Below are 26,528 nucleotides of genomic sequence, written 5' to 3'. Positions count from 1 at the left end.
GAACCATGAATGTAAATCACACACCTTTTTTAAATACGTTAAAGGGATAGTTCAACATTTTGGCAAATTGGCCCATTGCCATAATCCCTGTAGTCATAGCAGTAGGTTCGTTACCTTTATTTGTCGGTGCAAGCTATTTTTAGAACGACGGAGCAGAGCCGTGAGCTGCTCAGAGCTACGCTACGGAGGCTAATGGGATTTCTTGGTTTTCCTCATCAAACTCAGCAAACACACAATCCAACAACTCCAAAACGCTCTGGTGGACAAGTTGTGACCTGCACATTCACCACGCTATGAGATAATAACAGAACGTTACCAGACAGAGTTGTTTTAGAGGTAAATTCATGCAAAAGCGCTCATGTGCGTTGCCTTCAGGGGCAGTTTTTCAGCAAGCAGTCTCTGCATTTACCTCTAAAACAACTCTGTCTCGTAACGTTCTGTTATTATCTCATAGCGTGGTGAATGTGCAGGTCACAACTTGTCCACCAGAGCGTTTTGGAGTTGTTGGATTGTGTATTGGATGATTTTGAAGAAATCCCATGAGCCTTTGTAGCGTAGCTCTGAGCAGCTTGTGGCTCTGCTCCGCCGTTCTAAAAATAGCTTGCACCGACAAATAAAGGTAACAAACCTACTTGCCAAAATGTTGAACTATCCCTTTAAGTGTGAACTCCACTTCTAGGGATCAGATGCGTTATGACCCAGCCATCTGGTTTCACACATGTCAGAACAGTTAACAGTGTAAAATCAGGTTATAGATGACTTGATTATGATCAACGAGCACGATCAGATAAATATGTTGAACAGATTTCCGTGGCGGTTCTGCGGTGTTGCTCGTCTAATCATGCATCAATAAATCACTTTGCTCCAGAAGACTGTCACACATGCAGCTCATTCAAGTATCAGATATTCAGTCATGTTGCTGCAAGTACGGCATGAAGAGGAGTCAGCCAAACACCTAAATGTCTCTGTGTTGTGTTGGAAAGTCCCAAATTCATAAAAGACATACATTGTTATACTTGTAAAATAAGATAACACATTTCCACATTATGCAAAACACAGCTCAAACACTCATATTAAAAAAGAAATCCTTACAAATAATTGAAACAGAGCTGTGCGCGAAAGATGTTTTGTTTTTTAAAAGTAAAGCAGAAGCCTCATGTTTGTGTCGTTCCGTGTCCACCGAGCAGAGGCGAGGACGGCTGCTTCCTGTACGGGGTTTTCAACGGCTACGACGGCAGCAGAGTGTCCAGCTTCGCCTCTCAGTGTCTGACGGCCGAGCTGCTGCTAGGACAACTCACCTCCACGCACACGGACAGCGACGTCCGCAGGATCCTCACTCAGGTCCGCAAACCTCCTCGTTACGTGTGAATGAAAGTCCTGAAATGTTTTACAGAAGAAGTGTGGGTAACCCTTTAATTTACATGATAATGTCAAGAAATAACAAAGAAATAGTAATTGCGTAGTAATGTCACAAAATAGCCTAATTTCATAGTTATGTCATGTTTTTCATAATTGACCAATATTTCTGGGCTATATTTCTCATGATTACTATGAAATTGACCGTTATTTCTTTTTTTTTTTTAGTATTTTATTTTCAGCATTTTTCAAGATATACGTACATGAAAAGACAAACACAGAACTCCAAACCCCTCCCCAACCCATCCACCAACAAATTGAGAGAAAGAGATAGAGAAAAATAAATAAATAAAGAGAAAACATAAATAATAACAAATAAATTAAAATAAAAAAATAATAAAAAAAAAAATGTTCAAGAGGCAAGGTAGACAACAGTAAGCACGCTTGTAAATCTACAACCTGTCCATCATAGAGGCTGACAATGTGTCCATATATGCCAAATATTAAGGTTGCCACATCTCTGTAAATGTATTATAGTTTTTCCTGAGTGTGTATGTATTTTTTTCAAGTGGAACACAGCTATTCATTTCTGAAACCCATCACACAAGGCCAGTGAGAGAAACTTCTTTTGAGCATTTCTTAATCATGCATCAATATTTGTAGTATCTCCTAATAAACAGGTTTGAGGATCTAATGGAACATACACTCCTAGAAGTTTTATTGACTGTTATTTCTAGGCTATTTCTTGACATTATCACATAATTAACGGCCTGTAAATTAACGGGTTATCGAATGGTGAAATAAGCTTGAATTTTGGAAAATTAACTGCAACTAAATATAAGTTGTTAATGTCAAAGTTGTCTTCACATCAATGATTCTTGTAGACAGAGTGAAACAAGCCTTGAGCTGTTGTTCCAGCAGTGGGGCTCACATTTCATTAAAACTCATCGTTGATTGTCGTCACATTTTGTCTCAAATCTTTCCAGACTGTGGGATGAAAGTGTTTTGTTCCCAGCAGCTGTGCCCCTCCCTCACTTCAACAAAAAACACAATGTTAGATGTAAATAATAATAACAATTGCAAGAAACCAATGAAAAATTGCTCCTTTTTGTCAAATCTGAGTTGAAATACTCATCTGCAACTGAAAAAATTAAGAAATTCATTGTATTTGACAGGAGTATGAAATCATTTTGGGCTTACAGCAGCAATACTTAGCTGTCTGTGTTATTATGATTCATCCTCGTATTTGAGTCAGGGGTATGAATCATTATAGGCTCAAGTGTATCTGACTCTACAGCAGCAATACTTAGCTGTCTGTGTTATTATGATCCACACACTGCGTCCGTCCAGATACAAAATGTGTGTTTCCTGTTGTTGCAGGCCTTCGACGTGGTGGAGAAGAGCTACTTCAAGACGATAGACGACGCCCTGGCGGAGAAGGCTCACCTGTCCAACTACGTCCTCCCGCACAACGAGGTTAGTCCACACGCTGCTTCTCCAAAAAGCTATACTACAGCTGTCCTCCTATCAATTAAAAAGACATAAAAGCCTCTAAAAAAACACTTAAAAAAAAAGAATAACAAAAAAGAAATAGGAGTTTTGTGTCCGTCTCCATAGCGACGGCAGACTCAAGGCAGGAATCAGTGTGCGCTAAATGTGCAGCCGTCGGAGAACGAGGCTTGTTATGTTCTAATTGGTCTCATCAGCTCTTTTCATTAGATAAGCCCGTCTCCGTTTCCCTCTCTGTGGATCCAGCTCCGCCACACACACACACACACACACACACACACACACACACACACACACACACACACACACACACACTTATCTCCTCTCCTTGATACAGCGCTGTATTTGGTTCTGATACTCTTCAAGGTGTGGGCGTTTGTCTGAGATGATGTCAGTCACTTTTCACTGGGAACATGCAGCAGACTCTTAATCTCCTTTTGTCTTTTCTCACAGTTTTTTTTTTTTTTTCTTATTTGCTTATCTGTTTTTTTTTTCATGCTCACTATCTCTGGTGTTCTTCCTTCATCTCTTATCCTTTTTCATCTCACCTCCTGCCTGAATCCTTTTTTGCGTCTCCACCACTCCTCCCTTTTCCTCTTGTTTCCTCTTTCCTTTCATCTCAATTTGTGTGTTTCTCAATGCTCAGTGCTCTTTCATTTCACATCTCCTCTTTTATCCATTGTCTCATTTCCTCGTTTTCTTTTCCCTTTTCTTTCTCTTTATTTTTTTATATATATATTTTTTTTTTTTCAAATATGATTTTTCACAAGGACAGCAGGTGTATATCAACATGTAATGTCTGTCGATTGCACACAGGAAGCATGAATGTATACAGACATACACACATATTCACAACATACACACACGATTATCACGATTATTATGCATTAATTGATTCCACAACACTTTGAACGTGTAAAATCAAATATAGTCAAAATATAATTACATTGCTCATTGTTTAAACAAAATATTTCAAGTATCTATTAATGTAGGACCAATTTTTAATCTCCCAGGCCAGGGGAAATATTTGAAATATTCAGGTCATAAATTGTCATCTATACCAAATGTTTACGTTTACATTAATTGTTTTTTGTTTTGCTTTGTTTTTATTAAATTACAAATGACACGCTAACATTTAAATTCCTACCAATTCAATGTTACATGGACCAGTATCTGTGCATATACCTTTATTTCGGCGCACATCTGCCGATATGGTTCCAACATCATCGTTTTTGGAAAGTAACGGTATTTAGGAATCTTAACGATTAATTAATTGTGGCGTTTAATACCACGATTGTGAAAACAAGTAATCGTGACATCCCTAAATACTGTATATATATGTACACCAGGGGAATGACCAAGAAATAAACTAAACAAAAGAACAAAAAAAGAATACAACTCCAACCATTAATGACAAATTCATATAATTGCTGTTGTATACAATAGGCAGTCGTGACTAAAACAATTAGAGATACAAGTAAATAACAACACAACACATATTTATTGTGTATTTTATAGCTCTTTAACCCAAACCAATCCCGTCCCCACAGATCGTTCTCTACATTTCACTACATGCTGGATATTTCAGATTGACACATGAAGAAACGAAATAAGAATAACTCACGTGGACTTTCTTTCCCTCTCTTCCCCCTGGTTCCTCTCCGGTCAGAACGTGTCGTTCCACCAGCTTCCTCCTCAGAGCCAGAAGGTGCAGGAGCGTCTGAAGGAGCTGGAGCAGGAGGTGTCGGGAGGAGCCACGGCCGTGGTGGCGCTCATCCTCAACAACAAGCTCTACATCGCCAACGTCGGTACGAACACACACACACACACACACACACACACACACACACGTTCAGTTATTCCAGGGTTACACTACACGTTTTTTTGTTTTTTTTTGTCGTTCACGATAGTCGTGTGTCAGATCAGACGATCATAGTGCTGGTTCTAGTTCTCACCGTGTCGTCGCGAGTTCAGAGGTCATCGGGGAGGCGGTTTGTCAATCATGGCTATGGCCTATTGGTGGAGGGAACTCTGTCTTTCTATTGGTTAGTATCAGGAACACATCATAGTAGATGGATGAATGGATGGAAGGGACAGAAGTCGGCACTATTCTACACCACGGAGGCAACATTTTTTGACTTTATGACTTTAAGTGATGTGAGAAATGTTTTATTCATACTCGGGTTCTGTATGTTGAGAGATTGTACTTTTTTTCAGGAGTTTCATAAACTGTGTGGCTTCTCTCAAATCAACTCATGTCCCAGGGTCAAAGGTCACATCATGTGTTTATGAGCTGTTGGCAAAAAGTCTTTTTCAGTTCTTAACTTGTCAGACTTTTAAATCAGATATTAGTGATTGTTAATTATCAGAGCGATCGCAGATTATATCTGACTAGTGTTCATATCAATGTACTGACTTGTGTTAACAAGTATATGGTATAGATAGATAGATAGATAGATAGATAGATAGATAGATAGATAGATAGATAGATAGATAGATAGATAGATAGATAGATAGATAGATAGATAGATAGATAGATAGATAGATAGAGGGTTAGGGTTAGGGTTAGGTAAAAGAAAATACAAGGACACAGACAATACAAGAAAAAATACACCTACAAAAATGTAGTGTCGTGTAACCAGGGCAACACACAGACCAGAGCTGTCGTCACACCCACAGTCGTACTTCCATAGGGCTAATATGTATGTTAAATGCAATGACAGACCTTTTTTAAGCAACCAAAGCAAGTCAAGTGTATTGATACACTTAACATCTAATTAGTGGTGATTGATGGACAATAAACTCAGCATCGACATCACAGTCACTTCAGTGTCGGCTCTACACCAGTAGATGTCAGGCTTCAGATAGGTTTGGTGCGTGTGGGTTTGTTCTCTCTTCAAAGTACTGAAATATGATCCATGCAGGCTCGACCACAAAGTCAGTGTGAGGTCGGTGGGGAGGGAGGAGGGAGGGAGGGGGGGGGGGGGTGTTCACACAATGCGGAATATCAATTCACAGCTGGAAATAAAGTAACTTCAAATAAAGAACTTTTCTCACATGCACCTGTGTTATTTACAGCAGGAAATACTGTTTTTTCAGACCAGAGGGGGAAACTTGGCAGCAGAATTTAGGATTTCAGCTCTTTTTTTTTCGTTTTGTTTTTTGTACCTCCTTGTATTATAATATGCTTGTTATTAAAACAGTAGTTATGTAACCAGCAAAAACAAAAGAGGGAATATACAGAGGGAGCCAGTGCAGTTTCTAACCACAACAAGGAGGAAAAAGTAGCTGTGAAAACAGACTCAGCAGACACCACAGTGGGGAGTGAGCACACAGAACAGCTGCTTAGTGACAGAGGTTTTTGTTTGTTCCACTCATGCAAATCATCTTTGTTATTTCTGATATTTGGAGAATCCTTTTAAAACAGGTTTGGTAAATGCCACAAACCGACCCTCAAGCCTGGAATTTTTATTTTATTTTTTTTCATGAAGCCCTCTATCACTCACAGGCTCATTTTCCTGCTCTACCGAGAGGACGCTGCTGCTATTTATAGCAACCATGTAAGTTAAAGCGAGATGCACAGCACAGCATCCGCTGGAGGCAGGCAGCGTTCGGTTTGCTCAGGTGTGCCTCTTGCATATTTCATGTCCTGGTGCTTCAAGTTGGAGTTGTCCAGTTCAAGCTTTTTATCTCACTCTTGCAGCCTTCTCCAGACCAGGTCGACAACACCTTAATGTCGGTTCAGAGAGAGATGATCATGCATCTGTCTGTACAATGAGTGACTCTTGGTCCTAAGGTCGTGGGTTTGATTCCCATGTTGACAGAGTCTGTGTGAGCTATGATTGAGCCACTACAAGATGTTTTAAACATCTTCAAAATTGTATATTTCTATTCAGTACATTTCAGTTTGTTCACATAAGACTTCATTTTTTTCCCACCCATTTAACGTTTACACTATAGAGCTTGAAGGATTTTAACGAGTCAGCTCTTTTTTTCTTCAACCCTTTTAGGACTTTCAGTTTTGTTTATATTTTAATTCACTTTTTTCCCACTAATTTTCAACAATTCAGGTCATTTTTGACCCTTTCATGTCATTCAGCCTTCTGATTACAAGTTTGGCTTCTACCCTTCAGCTTTTCCTTAGTACTGGTTCAATAATGTTCTTAAGCTGTCAGTTTTCAATATCATTCAGTAGACTTCAATATTTCTAATTTTCCAACTTTTTTATACTAATCTTCAACAGGTCAGGTGTTTTTTTCCAACCATTTTATGTGAATCAACCTCCTTCTTCAACCATTGCTTCAGCTACATTAGCAGGCGCAGCATACAGTAGCTGAAGCAGTGTTGTCAGTTCCCAGTGTATTTGAGCAGACGTCATCTGTGACACTCAAACGTGCAGGATTTTTTAACATGTTCTGCCTTTTTAACATTTTTCAGCTTTTAGACCTTCCAGCCCTGTAGCTTCAGGTTTTTCAGCATTTCTTCAGCTTCAGCAATTTCTTCAGCTACTTCAGCCATGGCATTCAGCCCTCTGCATTTGAATGCATTTTTTTAAAGTTATTAATGTGAACCTATAATTAAGTCAACAGAGTGCCACTGTACAATGTGTGACTGTTGGTTTAAAGGTCATCAGTTTGATTCCCATGTTGACACACAGCACACCAGACACACGCATGACTTCAGGACTCCTCTGATACATCTGCAGTTAGTTAGTCAGCTATTTTATATTTATATATGAACAGAGACACAGGTAACTTCATGTTTGGATATCTAAGTTGAAAGTCTGAACTTTAAGAGGTAATTCTATTTTTGTTATTATATATATTTATATTATTATAAGTGCTGTTTAAATAGATATTTTATAATTTATTGGGTAACACTTTAGTTTAGGGAACACATATTCACCATTAACTAGGTGCTTATTAATATGCATAGCTTATTAGCTCCTTATTAGTAATTATTAAGCATGTATTAACACCTTATTCTACATAGCCTTATTCTACCTCTATTACACCATGAATTAACATTTTTCCTGATATTAACTCCTAATTATGGCTTATTCATTGTAAATTAATGCATTGTTGTTTCTGAATAATGATGTGATTAACCAGTTATTGGGGCCTTGTACAGGGGCAGTAGCACAAGAACAGTAATCCTCCTTTATTACTCTGAATTATAGCATTAATTCATTAATTTACAATGAATAAGCCATGATTAGCAGTTATTATCAGGAAAAATCTTAATTCATGGTGTAATAGAGGTAGAATAAGGTCTTAATACGTGCTTAATAATTACTAATAAGGAGCTAATAAGCTACTTATATGCATATTAATAAGCACCTAGTTAATGGTGAATATGTGTTCCCTAATCTGAAGTGTTACCATTTATTGTTATAATGTTACACTGGAAAGTCCCACCAGAAAAAAAAAACAACAACATGTAAAGTGTGCGCTGCTGCAGCATGAAGTCACTAGACAGGATCAGACGACCAGAGTGAGTATGTGACGTTCATCTATTTCCTAACAGTGACGCGACTAGACAGACAGAACATAGTGTATTTGACAGGTGAGGACATCTATACGGTCCCATACAGGGGTGAAGGTGTGTCCGTACCTATGATTATGTGAACCGGTCTTTGGTTTGACACAGCACCCCACCCCATTGTGCAATAGAGATTACAACGCAACATAAATACAGCAGCTACACAAGATGACAAAACAAACATAAGCAAATCAAAGTCAACAAATGAATACAGAAGGCGTGCAATAGATGTTTAGACCGAAAAGGTGTCCACTGAAGCATAGCTAGTTAAAGCTACACTACACTTATAAATAGTGTCTTGTAAAACTTGTATTGCACAGATCCACTTAAAGACAGGGTCAGCAGCAGTTAAACAACAACAGTGCTGCTCATCGTGCTGTCAGGCACTCGGTATCTTGCTCAAGGCCACTTCAGCGGGGTGGATACACACTGACACGGGGCCATTCGGTGAGGTCATGGAAGTGTTTGGCCGCTGCTCAGTGTTTATATCTTTAAAGCATTTTGGTGTTATGAGGAAGAAAGCTGCTTGTGGTCGACCCGTCAGACTAACAAAAGGCTGCTGCGAGGCTTCCACTTAGCGTTGCTCGTTTTGTAGGTTGTTTTTTATTTTATTTTATTTTAACTGCAGCTGTCTCCTCTCCAAAACAAACCAACCAGGTGTTTGAAACAACAAATGAAGCAGTTTCACATGTTTTAAAGTTTTTTGCCAACGCCGGTGCAGCAGGTGTCATGGAAGCTGAGAGCTGAGATGTTTTTGCAAAACCTTTTGTTTCAATCGATTCTCTGATCTGAACTTATGATCCAGATGTTCAGGAGGTTTGTGATCTTGCCTGATACTCTTGCTCGGCTTTTTTTCTGTCTTTCTCTGAGAACTGAAGATCCAGATGTTTGATAAATAAAATCCCTCATCTGTTTAAAATATAACACGATCAAGGTGAATCTGGAAAAAAAAAAAAATGTGGCGTAGAACTTGAGTTACACATACACACCGGGGATATGATGTCATTGATGGGCAAACAAATGAAACGGACCATTACGTCATTAAATTCATGTCTCTCTCTTGGTTTTCTGTAGGAAAGACGACTCAACTAAATCTAAAACAAATGTGTGGTCATTCTTAGACATTTTAACATGCTACATTCAACTTTATTATGCATTATATAGATAGATATGTAACTTAAAATGATTTCTGGCAAGATGTTACACCCACAGTGAAGGACCACCAAGCAGGGCATTGTTAAATTGTTAAACCAGCACTGTTTATACACAATTCAGGCACAATAAAATTCCCTAAATGGGTCATTGCACAGCCAAGTGTCTAGTGTCTAGACAGTATGTTTAACCAAACAGCCAAATATTTTTTTTTTGTGGTCACGGCGTGCTCTCCTCTCCTTCTCACACAAATGCACACGCACGTAAATACGGGCGGTTGCGAAACGATCTCAGGCAATAATCGAGATTATTCTGCCAGATAACACGAGAGAGAAAAACTGATTTTCCACTCGGTTCTTGAAATTCCTGATGTTCAAAAATCGGTCGGGCCCTTTTACGCAGACACCAACAAACACCGCTGCCAGCAAACACATGTTTTACACAACTGTGCAGAAAGTTTATTTCCACAGAAAGAAAACCCCCGCCCCCTCCCTTAGGTCGTGTCATCATCGTCGGCGTCGGCATCCCTCAGACAGATGTCGATGCTCCTGTTTCAAAGCCGATCCACCATGTTGGTCATTATTTGTGTGAATATCTGCTGCCAAAAACCAGGCTCCCTGCAAACAAACACCTGCAGGGGCAGTAACATGACAGCTTGTTCTGAGCGTATGGTGTGTGTTTATGTGTACGTGTGTGTATTAACGTGTGCGTGGGAGTGTTTTATGTATGTGTGTGTGTGTGTGTGTGTGTGTGTGTGTGTGTACGCAAATCCTACTGAGAACCTTAAGCTGCAGAACGGAGAAGAAGAAGAAGCATATGTGATGACTTTACTGCAGCAACCTGCAGGCCACCTTCTGTTAGATCCTTGACTTTGAGGAAATTCAAATGAAACTGCGGGAGACACACGCACACACACTAACACACACACACACTAACCTGAGGAGCCACAGTCATTTCCAAGTCTCTCTTTTTAAGAATCATCAAAGTTACACATAAAGCATCAGAGCAGCTGCTGCAGACGAGGCTTGTTTCATGTAAATGTGTTATTCTTATTCCACTGCAGCGCTCATTATAAATCACTGTGGTTCACCTGGAGTTTTTCCTAAATCCCCTCAATGTAAGGTTTTTATTTATCCTTATTTTTTCCATCTTTTCATTTCATTTCATTTCGATTTATTCCATTCATGGTTTACATACTTTGCACATATTTACATGATGTACAGATAATCACCATAAATGAAAAGGAGCAGTACCTGCCCCTTTCTATAGTTATAATTGGCTTAATATCAACACCAATATTATACACTATTTCAAAAAATTGAAGATGATGAAACATAATAACAAGTAAACTAACAAGCAAAATAGTAGTGGACACCACTCGTCTACCTTTTCTTTTTTTCCCTTCTTTTTCTCTTTCTCTTTCTCTTTCTCCTTCTTCTTTTTTGTAGGCGCTTATTTTTTCTTTTTTAAACATTTTCTTAAACTGAGATATGTACAACTTTTCAGTTCCTTGCTTTGTGAATGCCGTAGTTTTACACCTGCAACAGAAATACACATTTGTTTTACGTAAGCTTAGCCTTGCAAATCTATGTTTAAAATCAAGCTTCAGTCTGTTATCCTCTTCCTCCAAGTTGAACAAGTTCTTTAAATGTTCTGGTGATGATCTGGTCTTTGCTTTATACATTATTTTTAAGGTCTGAAGATCTATTAGATCGGCCACTTTCAATAAACCTGCAATAAGAAAAATCTCTTTGATTCTATAGCATGAAAAAGCCCCTCACCCTCTCTCTAGGATCTCATTTTCTTTTTTCTCCTCAAGGACGAGGCGTGGAGCTAAAATAAGGGAGGGTCGGAGGAGGGGTGGTGGCGTTTGTAATAATTAGTAGCAGGTAGAAAGGAGGACTGCTCTCCCCACCGGGCCGTGGCGGTGGGTGTGTGCAGCCGGGGTCGGGAGTTCAGAGTTGACAGAACATGGATCCCAGGGAGGTTTTAAACGTAGGAGTAACTAGCTCTGAAAAAGCACTCCCAGCTGTGTGTTGATGTGAAATATATTTGACAGTAAAGGTCGTATGACCCATAATTTGATATGCTGGGAGTGGGAGTGGGTGGATGGGGGCAGCAGCCAAGGATATATGAACAATACAGCGGTTGAGGGTCGGCTGATTTCTACCTTAACAACTTTGTTTTTGCACACGTGAACATGGCGGTCGGTTGGGTTTACTAAATGGCTCGATGGAGCGTTTTGGAACTTATGAATGAGCTGGAAACACTAAGTTGTCACAGCAAGACTGAGTTACATGAGTGAAGCCTGCACAGAGGCACAGAGATGCACAAGGTCTCCTCCTGACCTTGTGCGTAGATAAGATTAGCAGCACAAACGGCTCCGGGGCGTTTTCAGAGCTTACAGTTGTAAGCATCAAGCTCCTGCTCCGTGTCAATGAATCACTGGTCCGTGGTCAGTTCAGGACTGAGGCAGTGGCTTCACTGTATTTCATATGTAGTGCTTCTTCTTTTATTTTTATTTTTTTAATGGACCAGAGCATCTTAGGTGATTAATTGACTTGAGGATTGGTTGGGTGTGTGAGTCACCTCAGAGCAATGACAGCACGGTTTTTGTGTTGAAATAAACATAAGAAGAAAGAAATTACAATTCATATAATGTTTTTTTAAATATATAATTTCAATAGATTTTAATTATTAAGTGGACAAATGTTGTTGATTAAATTATATCTAGATACGTATCGTATTGTAACTTATCGTATTGCATAAAACTATATTATATTATATTATATTATATTTAAGCAATACATAGGCAAGGCAAGGCAATTTTATTTGTATAGCCCGTTTTTACAAACAGTTTGTCTCAAAGGGCTTTACATGGCATCGTAACAACATCCTCTGTCCTTAGACCCTCACATCGACTGAGGAAAAACTCCATGGAAACCCTTTTAACAGGGAAAAATCGGAGAAGCCTATATGACACGCTGTGGTATATGCTCATTATACCACAGCTAAGGGGCGTTCTTTGGCCCTACGTGAAGCAGAGGGACCAAAACCCTTTTAGCTGTGGTATAATGAGCATATACCACGGACTGGAGTGGTGTGTTGCTAATACACAATCGATTTCATGTAGTTTTTATTCAATCATTATCTAAAAAAAAATAGCCTGACTGTAAGAAAAAAATAAATAGTCCCACCTCTCCGGACGTTAGCTCTCTGCACGTCGTCTTTTCCTCGGCTCAATCCACTCATCCATTGTTAACCCTCCCCGGAGATGAAAGTTAACCTTGACCATGTGAATTCAACTAATTTAGTCTATTTGTTATTCATACTTCCCTGACGAGGAGTGATATGCTGTGATAAGGCTTTAGAATAGAAGCGAGCTGTGGTATACACTCATTATATCACAGTTAACAACTGTGATACAGTATAATGAACAGATTGCTGGATTTAACCTTTCCGTTTCATATTATATTATATTATATTATATTGTAAATGTAAATGTATATTGTACAACTAAAAACTAAACACAGACATGAAGGTTGAATGAGATTTTATCTGGCTCCTTGCAGACTGAAACCAAAAACATTATAGAGGAGCAAACATCTTCACTTTGTGCAGACATAGTCATTAATGATAATGGCTGCGCTCCATTTAAGGTGTTCCCTAGAATTAGCCTTTTTCACAGCAGACACTTTTATATCTTGATTTTGACTGCGTTCCACTCAAGTGTCTTGGGTAAATAAAAGGCTGTTTGGATACAAGCACAAAACCTTGACCTGGGATCATCCTGTAATAGTATCTTTTACACCTATAAATCTCCTCTGAAGATGGGTAAACCTGTACAAGCATTTCATTAATAGAGATTTCTGCACCACAGATTGCCGTTGTGTTTCTAATACCCTGGTGAATTACAGTACTCGTTCTAATCTCAACATGATATTTTCTTTCCTCTCTCTCCGGTTCTAGGGACCAACAGGGCTCTGCTGTGTAAGTCCAGCAGCGACGGACAGAACCAGGTCCTGCAGATCGGCCGACCGCACAGCACCGACAACGAGGACGAGCTGCAGAGGCTGGCCGCTCTGGGTAAGACACGGACACGGCTAAATGAGACAAACAGGTTTAATTACCACAGTTAGTTTGGTTTGAATTTCCTGTTGAAAAAACCTCTGTCTCTGTTTTCATCTACATGTTTGGATATCTAAGTTGAAAGTCTGAACTTTGAGAGGTCATTTTATTTTTAAAAGTGCATTTTATAATTTATTGTTATAATATTACACCGGAAAGTCCCACCAGAAAAAACGTTGTTCATATATCTCGTGACGTGACGTGACGTTCATATATCTCCTAACAGTGATGCGACTAGACAGACAGAACATAGTGTATTTGACAGGTGAGGACATCTATACTGTACATCTATACTATATTTACTTACTTACTTACTGTCCCGTACAGGGGTGAATCAGCACAGATTAAACTTCTAAATGAATGCTGCTCTGGTCATAGACTGTATAAAGGCTCTGGCTCTTTCCTTGGGTCAGTGGGAGTTCTCAACGGACCGGCCCAAACAACTCGAGTCTCGACCGGACGCGCCGGGTTTGGGTCACAAACATATAACTTGGTCGGGTTGGACCATGGACTTCATGCTCGTGAGTCCGGCTGCGTCGGGTCTGAACTTTTTCCCAGATGTGAAAATCGATACATTAATTTTCCAGCTTGGTCCCTTTGCGTTCACACATACTTTCTTCACTCTGGACCAAATACCGCACTAAAAACCATGTGACAACGATCAGTGTCAATATCTTTTCTGGGGGGCCCGTTAAAGAGCGTCTTGTTTCTGGGAAGTAAACCTGTTGATAAAACAAACTATTTTGTTGTTTTTGTGTGCGATGTAAAGCTGCATCTTCAAATTTACAAGCAGAGTTTTTTTAATTGCCCTTTTATCTGGCTGCACCTACATGTTCCCACTACACGCACCTTCTTTTTTCTTTTTATTGATCGATCCGTGGACCACTTATGTGCCGATCATGGACCAACTGTGATCCGTTGCACCTCTACTTATAATATTTCGATTTCCCTTCTTTAAGTTTTATATTGAGTTGGTAAAACTTAAGTGTGTTGCAAATGTTACATAACTTATTTGGTTGGAATGCCCTTTAGTGGACTCAGGACGTAATAATAAGCTGGTAGAGGTGGATATAATGAGTTTAAAAAACTAAATAAAATAAAACACATTAAAAATTTGACTATAATTTGAATATTTAACATAAGAAGCGTTAGAAATTCGAGTCTGATTTGGGGGGAAGATGGACAGCCCTACAAGAGACCAGCGTCTATTTGAGAATTTACTATGTATGAACACACACACACTTTGATAACTGTGAATCTGACTGAAGAAGAAGCAGAGTAGTGTTTGTGGTTGTGCTGCTGCAGACAGACGTCAGATGATCTGTCGCCTTTTCACTGCACAGCGGCAGATTCAGTTCAACAGAGCCTCAGTCATTAGGCAGCAGACTATAGCTGGCACAGAGACACGCTGGGAGTCGTCCGTTGAGGGCGGGCAGCCGGGCTAATGGGCCCGCAACGAGCCTTACATGTGTATGGAAACAGAAAACACATACGTGCACTGTGATTGGCTCCTGCAGGAGAAGCGTTGGCTGCCGCGTGGCACCTGCAATAAATATCAGAGGGACTTTTACATTAACTTAACGGCACAGTTTCCCAGCAGCTCCCGCCGCCACGCCATTTAGATGATGAGGCGCTGCTCCGTCTCTCTCTGTCTCTGCCAGTCGGGACTCTCATAATTATTCTGCTGTCCCGGCCCCTCCTCTGAATGATTTAAATGAAATGGCAGTCATTCCATTAACCCAGCTGAAGGTGACCCCTCTTCCCCCCCCTCCTCCAACCACCACCTCTCAAACACAAAAATGCGCCACCAACCACCCCCAGCTTCTCCTCATCGCTCTTCTCGTCTTCTTGCTCTCTCTCCTCTCTCAGGTGTGGACTCGGCCCGTGTGAGGCAGGCGGGACAGATAGCGGGACAGAGCAGCACCAGGAGGCTCGGAGACTACCGGGTCAAATTCAACCACAATGAAATCGACCTGCTCAGGTGAACTCTTCAGTAGTAGTAGTAGTTTCAGGGTTACAGGGTTAAGATACATGGATTTTTTCTAAACTAAATTATTAGCACCACTGCTTAAGTATTGGGACAGACACACAGTAATAATCTACCAGTTACTATTACTTTGCACCCCTTTCCACTACACAGTTACATCTCTCCTCAGCGGGGGCGGGGTCGTCATATCACGGCATCGTCTCGCTCTCTTTTTTCTCCCCTCTCTTGTCAGCTCCAAACTTTAATGCTAAATAAACAGCATTAAAGGAGACATATGATGCCCCCTTTCCACAAATTAAAATAGTTCCCAGGTGTCTTAAAGACATGTCTGTGACATGCTTTGGTCAAAATACCTCAAGGATCAAACATCACAGCTCTTTTCATCCTCTCAAAACAGCCCTGTTCAGAACGGCTGGTTTCAGAGCCTGTCCCTTTAAATGCAAATGAGCCACTGCTTGCCCCGCCCCTTCTACTGGTACTCACAGGTAGGGGTGGGGTTATGCAAATTTGAATCCTAGTTTCATCACTGTCAGACAACTGAGGGAACAGCTCATAAAACCACATGGATTTTAACCTAGGGAGCCTGAAAATTATAGATTTTTTTTGTCAATTTGCACATTTTGGGGGCTGGAAGGCAAGACAAACACCCAAGTATATGTTAAAGAGCCTTCAAAAAGTGATATTTCCATAATATGTCCCCTTTAAAGTTGCAGTCAAATTCCAAATGATCAATCCTATTTATAGTTTTTCTGTTTTCTTTTTTAATTGGTCGGCCCTTTGTTGGTCTACTTTTTAAGTTATATTGTCTTGGTGTCTTTTTGTCTTTTCCTTCTCTGTCTGACTTGTTGTCATGAACGATCAGAGGTATCGAGAAGAAAGAAAGTTTATTTTTGATCATGTGCACATGTCAGACATAACATTTCAGGATTTCAGATTTTTAGTAGATCGAAAAAGATTAGGTTGAAGTTAATCTTATATACTGTATGCCTGCCCTTGATCCTTATTTAACCCTTTAAAGTGACTAATATTTTCAAATGCTGCCAAAAAATATTGAGAAAAATGGAAAAGTCCCTATAGACTTCTCTTGACCAAAACTTGTAGTCAATAAATAAAGGAAAAATAAAAAATAACCACATCAATTTCAGATGTAGGTTACCAACTTACCATTCGAGTAAATGCAGCAAAAACACATATAATTTAGTCTTGTTTATACTTTTGAATCATACTCTGCCTTAATTTATTTTTAAACTGTGTGATCTTCTGTCAGATATCATCATATCATCTAGACTTTTTTTAAAGTTAGTTTGCTACAGGAGCAGTCGGTCTGCCTCACTCCCCTCCAGGCAAGAAAAGGATCCTTTTATTTCCCCCCCCTATAAATGTTGCACTATTCCTTTAAGAGCCGTTCTTCAAGGTGAAACTGGGGCAGCTCGTGAAATATTTTGAAGTAAAATTTTTATTTTTTTTTCTTCTTCTTCTGCTTCTTCTCTTTATCGGTGTTTGTACAGAGCAGCACCTGGGCAGTGGAGGCCGCGTTATCAGATCTGACTCTGCTCCAGCCCTCACTTTGTTTTTTCTCTCTTTCTCTCTTTCTTTCTCTACCACGGTTGAACCTCTTGAAATTCCATGATCCAACACCCCCACCCCAACCCCCCGCTGAACTCATTTCCTGTTCCTGTCTGCCGTCCCGGCCAAAGCGAATCAGGCTCACATTAACCATGAGTCATTTCATTTCAATAACGATCCCAAACGTAATGTGTAACAGAATATCGTTGCAGGGTTTCCTCCTCTTCAGAGCCATCAGAGAGAAAGAGGGAGAGAAAGAGGGAGTGAGAGTGCAGGAAGTTAGATGAGTCAAAGTAGAAGCGGTTGTTTGGATCTATGTGATTATCTAGATTTATTGTATTTTCAGCAGGTGCACTTACATCTCTCTGTCTCAGTGCCTTCCTCTCTCTCTCTCACTCTCTCTCTGTGTTTGATATTAATTTATCTCCTCATATACCTCTCTCCTCCTCCTCCTCTTCCTCCTCCTCCTCCTCTTCTTCCTCCACCATCAGTGCGGCCAAGACAAGGCCAATCATCTCGGAGCCGGAGATTCATGGCAGCCAGTCTCTGGACGGAGTGACGGGCTTCTTGTTGCTCATGTCAGAAGGTCTGATCAACGCCCTTGAATCCGCCCACGGCCCCGAACAGGCCAATCAGGTTCGTGCATTCATCTCTCTCTATCTCACTCTCCTCAAACCGTTTTTCCCTCCACTTGTTTTTCTGCTTTCTTTGCTTTTTTCTTTTTTTTTAATCTCTGCATTAATGTTGCTCATCCTTCGTTTGAAGTCCACCCACCCACTCTTCTTTCTTACCTCCTTCCTTCCTGTGCTTCTTGTCATCACCTCCTACCCAGACATTCATCTTCCTCTCACTTTTCCCGCCTCTTCTGTTTTCCTCTTCAGCCCAAGTTGTCTGTTTTCTTTTTTCCCCCCTCACTTTTAGTTATATTGTCTTTCCTTTTCCTCCTTCTTCTTCTTCTTGTCTTCTCTTCTCGTTTTCATCATCATTACTTTTTCAACAACTAGAAAAAGATAGCATTTCCAGCAGGAAATGCGTGTGAATGCTGAAAGCAGCTGAATGCCAATGCTGAAGAAATGCCGAACTTGTTGAAACAATGCTGAATTAACTGAAGAAACTGCGGAAGCAATGTTGAAAAAGGCTAAAGCTGAAACATAAAACTTGAAGGCTGAGAGATGAATGTCTTTCTACGGGTGAAAAGGAGGAAACTGTCGAAATACTGCATGTGTAACAGTGGAAGAGTTTGAAGAAAGAAAGAGACAGAGAGGGGTAGAAAGAAAGAAAGAAAGAAGTAAAAAGACAGAGAGAGGGGGTAGATAGAAAGAAAGAAAGAAAGAAAGAAAGAAAGAAACAAGGAAATAAAGAAAGAAAGAGAGAAAGAATGAAGTAAAAAGACAGAGAGAGGGGAAAGAAAGAAAGAAAGAAAGAAAGAAAGAAAGAAAGAAAGAAAGAAAGAAAGAAAGAAAGAAAGAAAGAAAGAAAGAAAGAAAGAAAGAGAAAGAAAGGATGAGGTAAAAAGACAGAGAGAGGGGGTAGATAGAAAGAAACAAACAAACAAGGAAAGAAAGAAAGAAAGAAAGAAAGAAAGAAAGAAAGAAAGAAAGAGAGAAAGAAAGAATGAAGTAAAAAGACAGAGAGAGGGGGTAGATAGAAAGAAAGAAAGAAAGAAAGAAAGAAAGAAACAAGGAAATAAAGAAAGAGAGAAAGAATGAAGTAAAAAGACAGAGAGAGGGGAAAGAAAGAAAGAAAGAAAGAAAGAAAGAAAGAAAGAAAGAAAGAAAGAAAGAAAGAATTAAGTAAAAAGACAGAGGGGGTAGAAAGAAAGAAAGAAAGAAAGAAAGAAAGAAAGAAAGAAAGAAGACAGAGAGAGGGGTAGAAAGAAAGAAAGAACGAGACAGAGACGGGTAGAAAGAAAAAAGGAAAGAATTAAGTAAAAAGACAGAGAGGTAGATACAGTATAAAGAAAGAAAAAGAGACAGAGGGGGGGGAGATAGATAGATAGATAGATAGATAGATAGATAGATAGATAGATAGATAGATAGATAGATAGACGGATAGACGGATAGATAGATAGATAGATAGATAGATAGATAGATAGATAGATAGATAGATAGATAGATAGATAGATAGATAGATAGATAGATAGATAGATAGATGGATGGATGGATGGATGGATGGATAGATGGACAGACAGACAGATAGATAGATAGATACAGACAGACAAAATAAAGCCGTTTCTCTGACTCCCGGCCTCCTCTGCTGTGTCGCTGCAGGAAATCGTTGCCATGGTAGCGGCGGAGCTGGCCCAGCAGAGCGTCCTGGAGGCCGCGGCTCAGGCGGTGGTGGAGCGCGTGAAGCGGCTGCACCACGACGTCTACGTGTCCGGCCGTCAGAGGGCCACCTACTGCTCTCGCCACGAGGACATGACCCTGCTCATCCGAACGCTCAACATGCCGCTGGCCGACTCGGCGCTCACGCCCACACAGGGTAGGAGAAGGGCATTCTGGGATTAGTTCGCATTTCACACACACACACACACACACACACACACACACACACACACACACACACACACACACACACACACACACACACATGCAGCCAAATCCAGGGACAGACGTCGGCGCTGTTCTACACAGCCGAGGCCAGTTTTTGACTTTATGACTTGAAGTGGTGTGAGAAATGTTTTATTCATACTCGGGTTCTCTATGTTGAGAGATTGTACTTTATTTCAGGAGTTTCATAAACTGTGTGGCTTCTTTCAAATCCACTCATGTCTCTGGGTCAAAGGTCACATGTGTTTATGAGCTGTTGGCAAAAAGTCTTTCTCAATTCTTAACTTGTCAGACTTTTAAATCAGATCTTGGGTACTGGTATGTTTGTCATAGATAGATAGATAGATAGATAGATAGATAGATAGATAGATCGATAGATAGATAGATCGATCGATAGATAGATGCTGTAAATATAGCAAATATATACTGTATATATAAATATGTAAATATACTTCACTGCATACATTTGTATACATGTGTATTCAGTTGATGTTAAAGGGATAGTTCCACATTTTTGGCAAATTGGACCATAATAACATTCTGTTATTATCTCATAGCGTGGTGAATGTGCAGGTCACAACTTGTCCACCAGAGCGTTTTGGAGTTGCTGTATGCCTGGCCTTGATCCTTATTTAACCCTTTAAAGTGACTAATATTTTCAAATGCTGCCAAAAAATATTGAGAAAAATGGAACAGTCCCTATAAACTTCTCTTGACCAAAACTTGTAGTCAATAAAGAAAGGAAAAATAAAAAATAACCACATCAATTTCAGATGTAGGTTACCAACTTACCATTCGAGTAAATGCAGCAAAATCACATATAATTTAGTCTTGTTTATACATTTGAATCATACTCTACCTTAATTTATTTTTAAACTGTGTGATCTTCCTTCAAATATCATCATATCATCCAGACTTGTTGTGTTTTTAAAGTGAGTTTGCTACCGGAGCAGTCGGCCTGCCTCACTCCCCTCCAGGCAAGAAAAGGATCCTTTTATTTCCCCTCCATAAATGTTGCACTATTCCTTTAAGAGCCGTTCTTCAAGATGAAACTGGGGCAGATAGATAGATAGATAGATAGATAGATAGATAGATAGATAGATAGATAGATAGATAGATAGATAGATAGATAGATAGATAGATAGATCAGTTGATGTTAAAGGGATAGTTCCACATTTTTGGCAAATTGGACCATAATAACATTCTGTTATTATCTCATAGCGTGGTGAATGTGCAGGTCACAACTTGTCCACCAGAGCGTTTTGGAGTTGTTGGATTGTGTATTTGATGTGTTTGATGAGTTAAAACCAAGAAATCCCATTAGCCTCCGTAGCGTAGCTCTGAGCAGCTCACGGCTCTGTTCCGCCGTTCTAAAAATAGCTTCACCGACAATTAAAGGTAACGAACCTACTGCTAAAACTATAGGGATTATGGCAATGGGCCAATTTAGCAAAATGTTGAACTATCCCTTTAGATTTAATTTGCCCTAGCTTCACATTAATACCCACCAACCCACTGATCGCCAAGAGGCAATCAAACTGGTTATTGGCAGTTTGAACAGGCCAGTCTGACTGTGGACAGGCCTAAATGAAGAGTGGAAATTTAACACCTGAACTTTAAACCTTCCCATGTTGGAAACCATTCATTCCACCTTCATCTAGGAATTAAAGGAAATAATAATAATTAGTTTTAAAAAAATGTTTTACATAGATAAACTTCTGGAACTTGTGTTAGATGTCAGGATGTGAGAATCATAAGCAGGAGAAGAAGAAACTTCAAACACCGTCTGTGTGCCAAGTCTAATATCTACAGCTGTTACTTCAATTTGTCAGATGTTTAATCAGCATTTAGGCAAATATAAGCTTCAGATTGGATTGGAATCAGAAACATCTTGAAGTTTAGGAAATGCAAAATTCACGTTAGCGGCGTATTATCTTTTGGCTCGGTTCCTCGTGGATAGAAATGAGTTCTACGCTGGAAAAAGCTGCACTTCAAAAGAAATCTTAATATAATACCAAGGTTTATCCCGGCCTGAGCTGCCAGCCTTTAGAAAACCACATCAAAGAATTTAGAGGTGAAGCCAAAAATATCACATTGAGCCAAAATAACAAGGTGCAGAAACTTAAGTCTCCGGTCGGAGTTTCTTGATGATTGTAGTTAAAACCACAGACGTGTTGATTTCTTTTTTTGATACTTTTTATTTAGTATTTTCAATTTAAGACAAAACAAGTTGACAATAAGCTGTCAGGGAATTAAAACAAAAACACAAACGAATGGGGGCTCCTCGGTTGATAATCCTGTATTTAATGTCCTCCAGTGTCTTTACTTGTTAGCGTCCTCCATTGTTTTGATAGAAGAAGTCAATTTCTCCCATTTCCTGGGAAAGGTGGCCCCTCCAGATCTGAGAGAGAAAGTCATCTTTTCCATTAAACACATTTCCTTCACTCTGTCCAATCATTATTATATGTTTCATCATCTTTATTTTTTTGTGTATAATATTGGAGCTGATACTAAGCCAATGCAATTATAACTATAGAAAGGGGGCAGGTACTACAGTATAAGTTTTTCTTCATCCTCTTCTGCTCCTTTTCATTTATGGTGACTATGTGTACATTATGTAAATATGTGCAACCGTGTGAAGTTGTATGTAAACCATGAATGGAATAAATCAAAAAATGAAATGAAAACAACTGACAACGACAGCAGGGGTTTGATCTGTTTGTTTTCCTCCTCTCTTGTCTCCTCCCAGGCGGTCGTATCTACCCGGTGTCGGTGCCCTACTCCAACAGCCAGAGCACCAGTAAGACCAGCGTCACCCTCTCCCTGGTCATGCCGTCCCAGAGCACGCTCACCAACGGCACCAACACCGCCTCCACCCTGGAGGAAGGCACCCCCACGCCTGGGTAAGCTCGCTTTGTCTCCTGTCCTGTCCAGTCCCTTTGTTCGCTAGGGGGTAAGCTTGATTTCTACTCCTTTAGATGTTTTTTTTCCCCCTTGCTTGCTATCCTCTCCCGCCGTTTTTTATTTTTTGTTTTGCCTCATATTTGTTGTTGTGCCATTTTCCTCCTCACCCCGTCGTCTCCGGCGCTTCCTGCTCTATATGTCTTTAGATGAGCGTTGTCTGCGTGTTTTCTCCGACTCGGCACTTCCCTCCCTACTGCTGAGTTTATTTATTTTCACTCCTTCATCCCTCCCTCGTTATATTTGTTTTAGGTATAAGCTTGATTTTGGCTCCCCCGTGTCCCGCCGCTGCTACGCTTATTGATGTGTGAGCACAGTTTTCACCTCCCCACTGTTTCCTCCGTGCGCTCAGAGTCTCAGGACCGGGGTTTTTCTTCACAGTCGACTATATAATAAGAAGATTGATCAAGTACAGCTGCACAGATATTACAGTGTTGAACATTCCCATGAGAATACGCTGCGTAGCAAATACAGCAGTGTAAGTATAGCCTATACATAAATAACATCCTGGTGATCACACAGGAACTCATGTGTGCTTTTTTCAAGGTAGTAATGACTTTACAGATTGTTGGACAGCTGGTGGCAACAACAAGGTTTTTAACACAACCTGTGCAACATGTCAGAGCATAGCGTCGTAGTAGAGCAACTTATAAAAGGCTCGCTACAGCATGATGCGATGAGATGACAGTGATTATTATAATAAAAATAATACATTTTATTCGTAAGCTCTTTTACAAATGCTCAAAGACACTTTACACTTTTGAAAATCATAAAACAGAGCGAAGTCAGAATAAAATAAAATTCAAAAACAGCAATAAAACAGACAAACTTAGACATTAAAAGCTTTAAAGAGGTGAGTTTTGAGCACGGTCTTGATGAATGATGAATTATATGTCCAGATGAGGGATGCACTAATCCAGCTGTTTCAGTCCCAATGCCGATACCTGATACCTGACCGATACCCGACACCGATCCGATACCACTGTTGAAATGATAAACTGTGTACGTTGCTGTGTGGAAGACAGTGAAGGCATCAGGGCTTGACTTATACATTACTTTTCCTAACTGGGTAACACGTTGTTGCTCTGTGTTTGTTGCTACGCGTGCTGCCGACATGTGATATACAGTATTGCGCGTCTTGAATAGATCATGGATCGGCCCCATTATCCGATACCCAATCCAGCTATTCAGTCAATATCTGGACCGATATCCGATCTTATAATTGGCTCGGTGCATCCTTAGTCCAGACCTGCTTTCATTGCAACTGTTTGCATTGGGAGAAAGACTAATTTACCTGACTCTATGTTAGGTTAAATAATTTATTATATGTAATTATGTTATAGTTTGCATTTTTTATGTTAAAGACACCTGCCACTTTGACTGACATTTCCTTTTAAATTCATAATGTCAGCATCCTGTCCACCTGCCGCCTCCTTCCCTCTCATTGCGCTGTGCACCGATAAAACCATGACTCTGTCCATGGTGCTGAAGCATCACACAGATTCACACAAACTAAATTGTCTCTTTAGAAAATAAAAAAAAGTTCCCTCAGGACATTTACAAAGACAGGTTGTACAATGTTCAGAGAGATAGACAGACAGGTTTCCTGAAGCAGTGAAGTGGCCGTTGTTGGAGTTGTACTGTTGCTAAGTGAATTTTCACCACCAGGAAGTGACAAGTGTCCAGGTTGGTTGTGTTTGGGATGATTTACTCCCAGTGACTTTCTGGTTTCCTGTGAATAACTGTACATGAACCAAAAACAAATAATGGCCCCGTTTGAATGAAGGTAACAGGAAAAACTGTGATTTCTCTCAGTCAGGACATTATCCTGAATCATCCTGTCCTTGTCTTCACTTTCGCACCATTTGAACAGATATTAGTTTTGTTCTAGTTTATTTGTAGTTCCTTAAGAGACAGTGTGCAATGACATCAATCATTTGTTTTCGAGGTAAATTCATGCAAAACCGCTGATGCGCTATTCCGTCGGAGGCAGTTTTTCAGCAAGCAATCTCTGCATGTTGCCTCTAAAACAACTCTGTCTGGTAACGTTCTGTTATTATCTCATAGCGTGGTGAATGTGCAGGTCACAACTTGTCCACCAGAGCGTTTTGGAGTTGTTGGATTGTGTATTTGATGAGGGAAACCAAGAAATCCCATTAGCCTCCGTAGCGTAGCTCTGAGCAGCTCACGGCTCTGCTCCGCCGTTCTAAAAATAGCTTGCACCGACAATTAAAGGTAACGAACCTACTGCTAAAACCATAGGGATTATGGCAATGGGCCAGTTTGCCAAAATGTTGAACTATCCCTTTAAAGGTTGACTAGGATACATTTAAATAAGACGAACTTAGCATGATTACTAATTTGCTCAGCATCCTTGTGTCTGTTTTGTCCGACTGGTCTCCTGCTTGGTGTGTAACATGATAGAAACGTGTGAACGCTTCACTTCCTCTCTCAGCGGCGGCGGCGGCAGCGAGGATTCCTCTCCCTGTCTCCACGCCAGACTGTTCCTGTCTGTCACTCACTCACTGTCTAACTGACTCACATCTATATTATATTTCTCTTCCTCATGGTCCCCGACTTGCCAACGCCCCCTTCTCCCCCCTTCTCCCCCCTCCTCCTCTCCGTCCTCGCCTCTTCCTTGTTTTTTTTTGTTTTGTTTATCGCCGATCCTCCTTCTTCAGCACGTTCCGCCCCTCCACCTGCCAGACCTCCGTCGTCGACATCCTGCAGCCCATAATTGAACTCCCTTTTTCCTCTCTCTCGCCACTCCCCCTCTCCACCTCCCTCTTCTCCCTCTCCACCACCAACCCCCCTCCTCCCCCTCCCCCCACCCGTCCCCTCCACGTCTCCACCTCTCTCCTGTGTCTGTCCACCCCCGACATGGACGCCTTCCTCCCCCCTTACGCACCCACTTCCATCCCGACCCTCATCCCCGTCTCCTCCTCCTCCTCCTCCTCCCCCCCGTCCTCCTCCTCCTCCTCCTCCTCCCTCCCCAGCAGCCAGAGCCCGACGGCCACGCTCCAGTCCACCAACACCCAGACGCAGAGCTCCAGCTCCAGCTCGGGCGACGGCAGCCTGTTCCGCCAGCGGGGCAGTCAGGCGGCGCAGCCCGACGAGACGGGCCGCGTCCCGCCCTACGTGGACTTCAGTCAGTTTTACCGCCTGTGGGGGAGCGACCACAGCGACGGCCAGAGCACCCAGGGAGGACTGGGACCACAGTGACCAGGAGGAGGAGGAGGAGGAGGAGGAGGATGCATGGATTGTGGAGGGAGGGAGGGAGATTTTTAAAAGGTGGTTGGGCTGACCCATGAAATGCTATTAATGTATCATAAACTTTAAAAATTAAAGGTATGCGCGAACATTTTTTTTTTCGTGTCTTGCCTCACTCCCGAGTCCATGACAAGCAGATAGACACCATCCTTTCGACTGTGCGTGCAGTAACAAGGGAGATAGAGCCCGTATCGCCCGAAATTAGCTTAGCTCAAACGCTGGAAGTGTATAGGTAGTGTTAGCCTGCCTCCACCTAAAGTCGTCAGAGACACTCTTCAGCAACTCTAAACGGAAACCGGCGGGCCGATCTTCGTCTCAGAGCTGACAAAACTCGCCAGTAAGGTAAAGCATCTTGAGCGGTCAAATGCCGGTAACGGGACGAGATCGGTCAAAACGGAGGGTTCAAGCAAAGACGGTTTATTTTGGTTCAAGCTAGCTACATCACAGGTAGGTTAGCTTCCTATTTCAAAGTAAAAGCACAAATTCAACGGGTGTTTTATTTTGTG

The 26,528-nt window shown here is 40.9% G+C and overlaps 1 protein-coding gene across 1 annotated transcript in view; it reads left to right on the top strand.

Moving 5' to 3' along the window:
- The window catches only part of tab1 (TGF-beta activated kinase 1/MAP3K7 binding protein 1), a 28,070-nt gene extending 1,928 nt beyond the window's left edge, over window positions 1–26,142 (top strand). The window contains exons 3-11 of the mRNA XM_083969560.1: window positions 1,188–1,341; window positions 2,737–2,832; window positions 4,535–4,673; window positions 13,528–13,644; window positions 15,556–15,667; window positions 17,731–17,875; window positions 19,510–19,723; window positions 22,541–22,694; window positions 25,749–26,142. Of these exons, the coding sequence (XP_083825686.1) occupies window positions 1,188–1,341; window positions 2,737–2,832; window positions 4,535–4,673; window positions 13,528–13,644; window positions 15,556–15,667; window positions 17,731–17,875; window positions 19,510–19,723; window positions 22,541–22,694; window positions 25,749–25,974 (1,357 nt within the window). The 3' untranslated portion in view covers window positions 25,975–26,142. The remainder of the gene's footprint in view (window positions 1–1,187; window positions 1,342–2,736; window positions 2,833–4,534; window positions 4,674–13,527; window positions 13,645–15,555; window positions 15,668–17,730; window positions 17,876–19,509; window positions 19,724–22,540; window positions 22,695–25,748) is intronic.
- The last annotated feature ends 386 nt before the right edge of the window (window positions 26,143–26,528 follow it).

Source organism: Trachurus trachurus (assembly GCF_905171665.1).
Source record: "Trachurus trachurus genome assembly, chromosome: 1".
Classification (NCBI taxonomy): Eukaryota; Metazoa; Chordata; class Actinopteri; order Carangiformes; family Carangidae; genus Trachurus; species Trachurus trachurus.
Note: the sequence above shows the minus strand (reverse complement) of the source record. Positions and strands in the feature narration are given on the sequence as shown.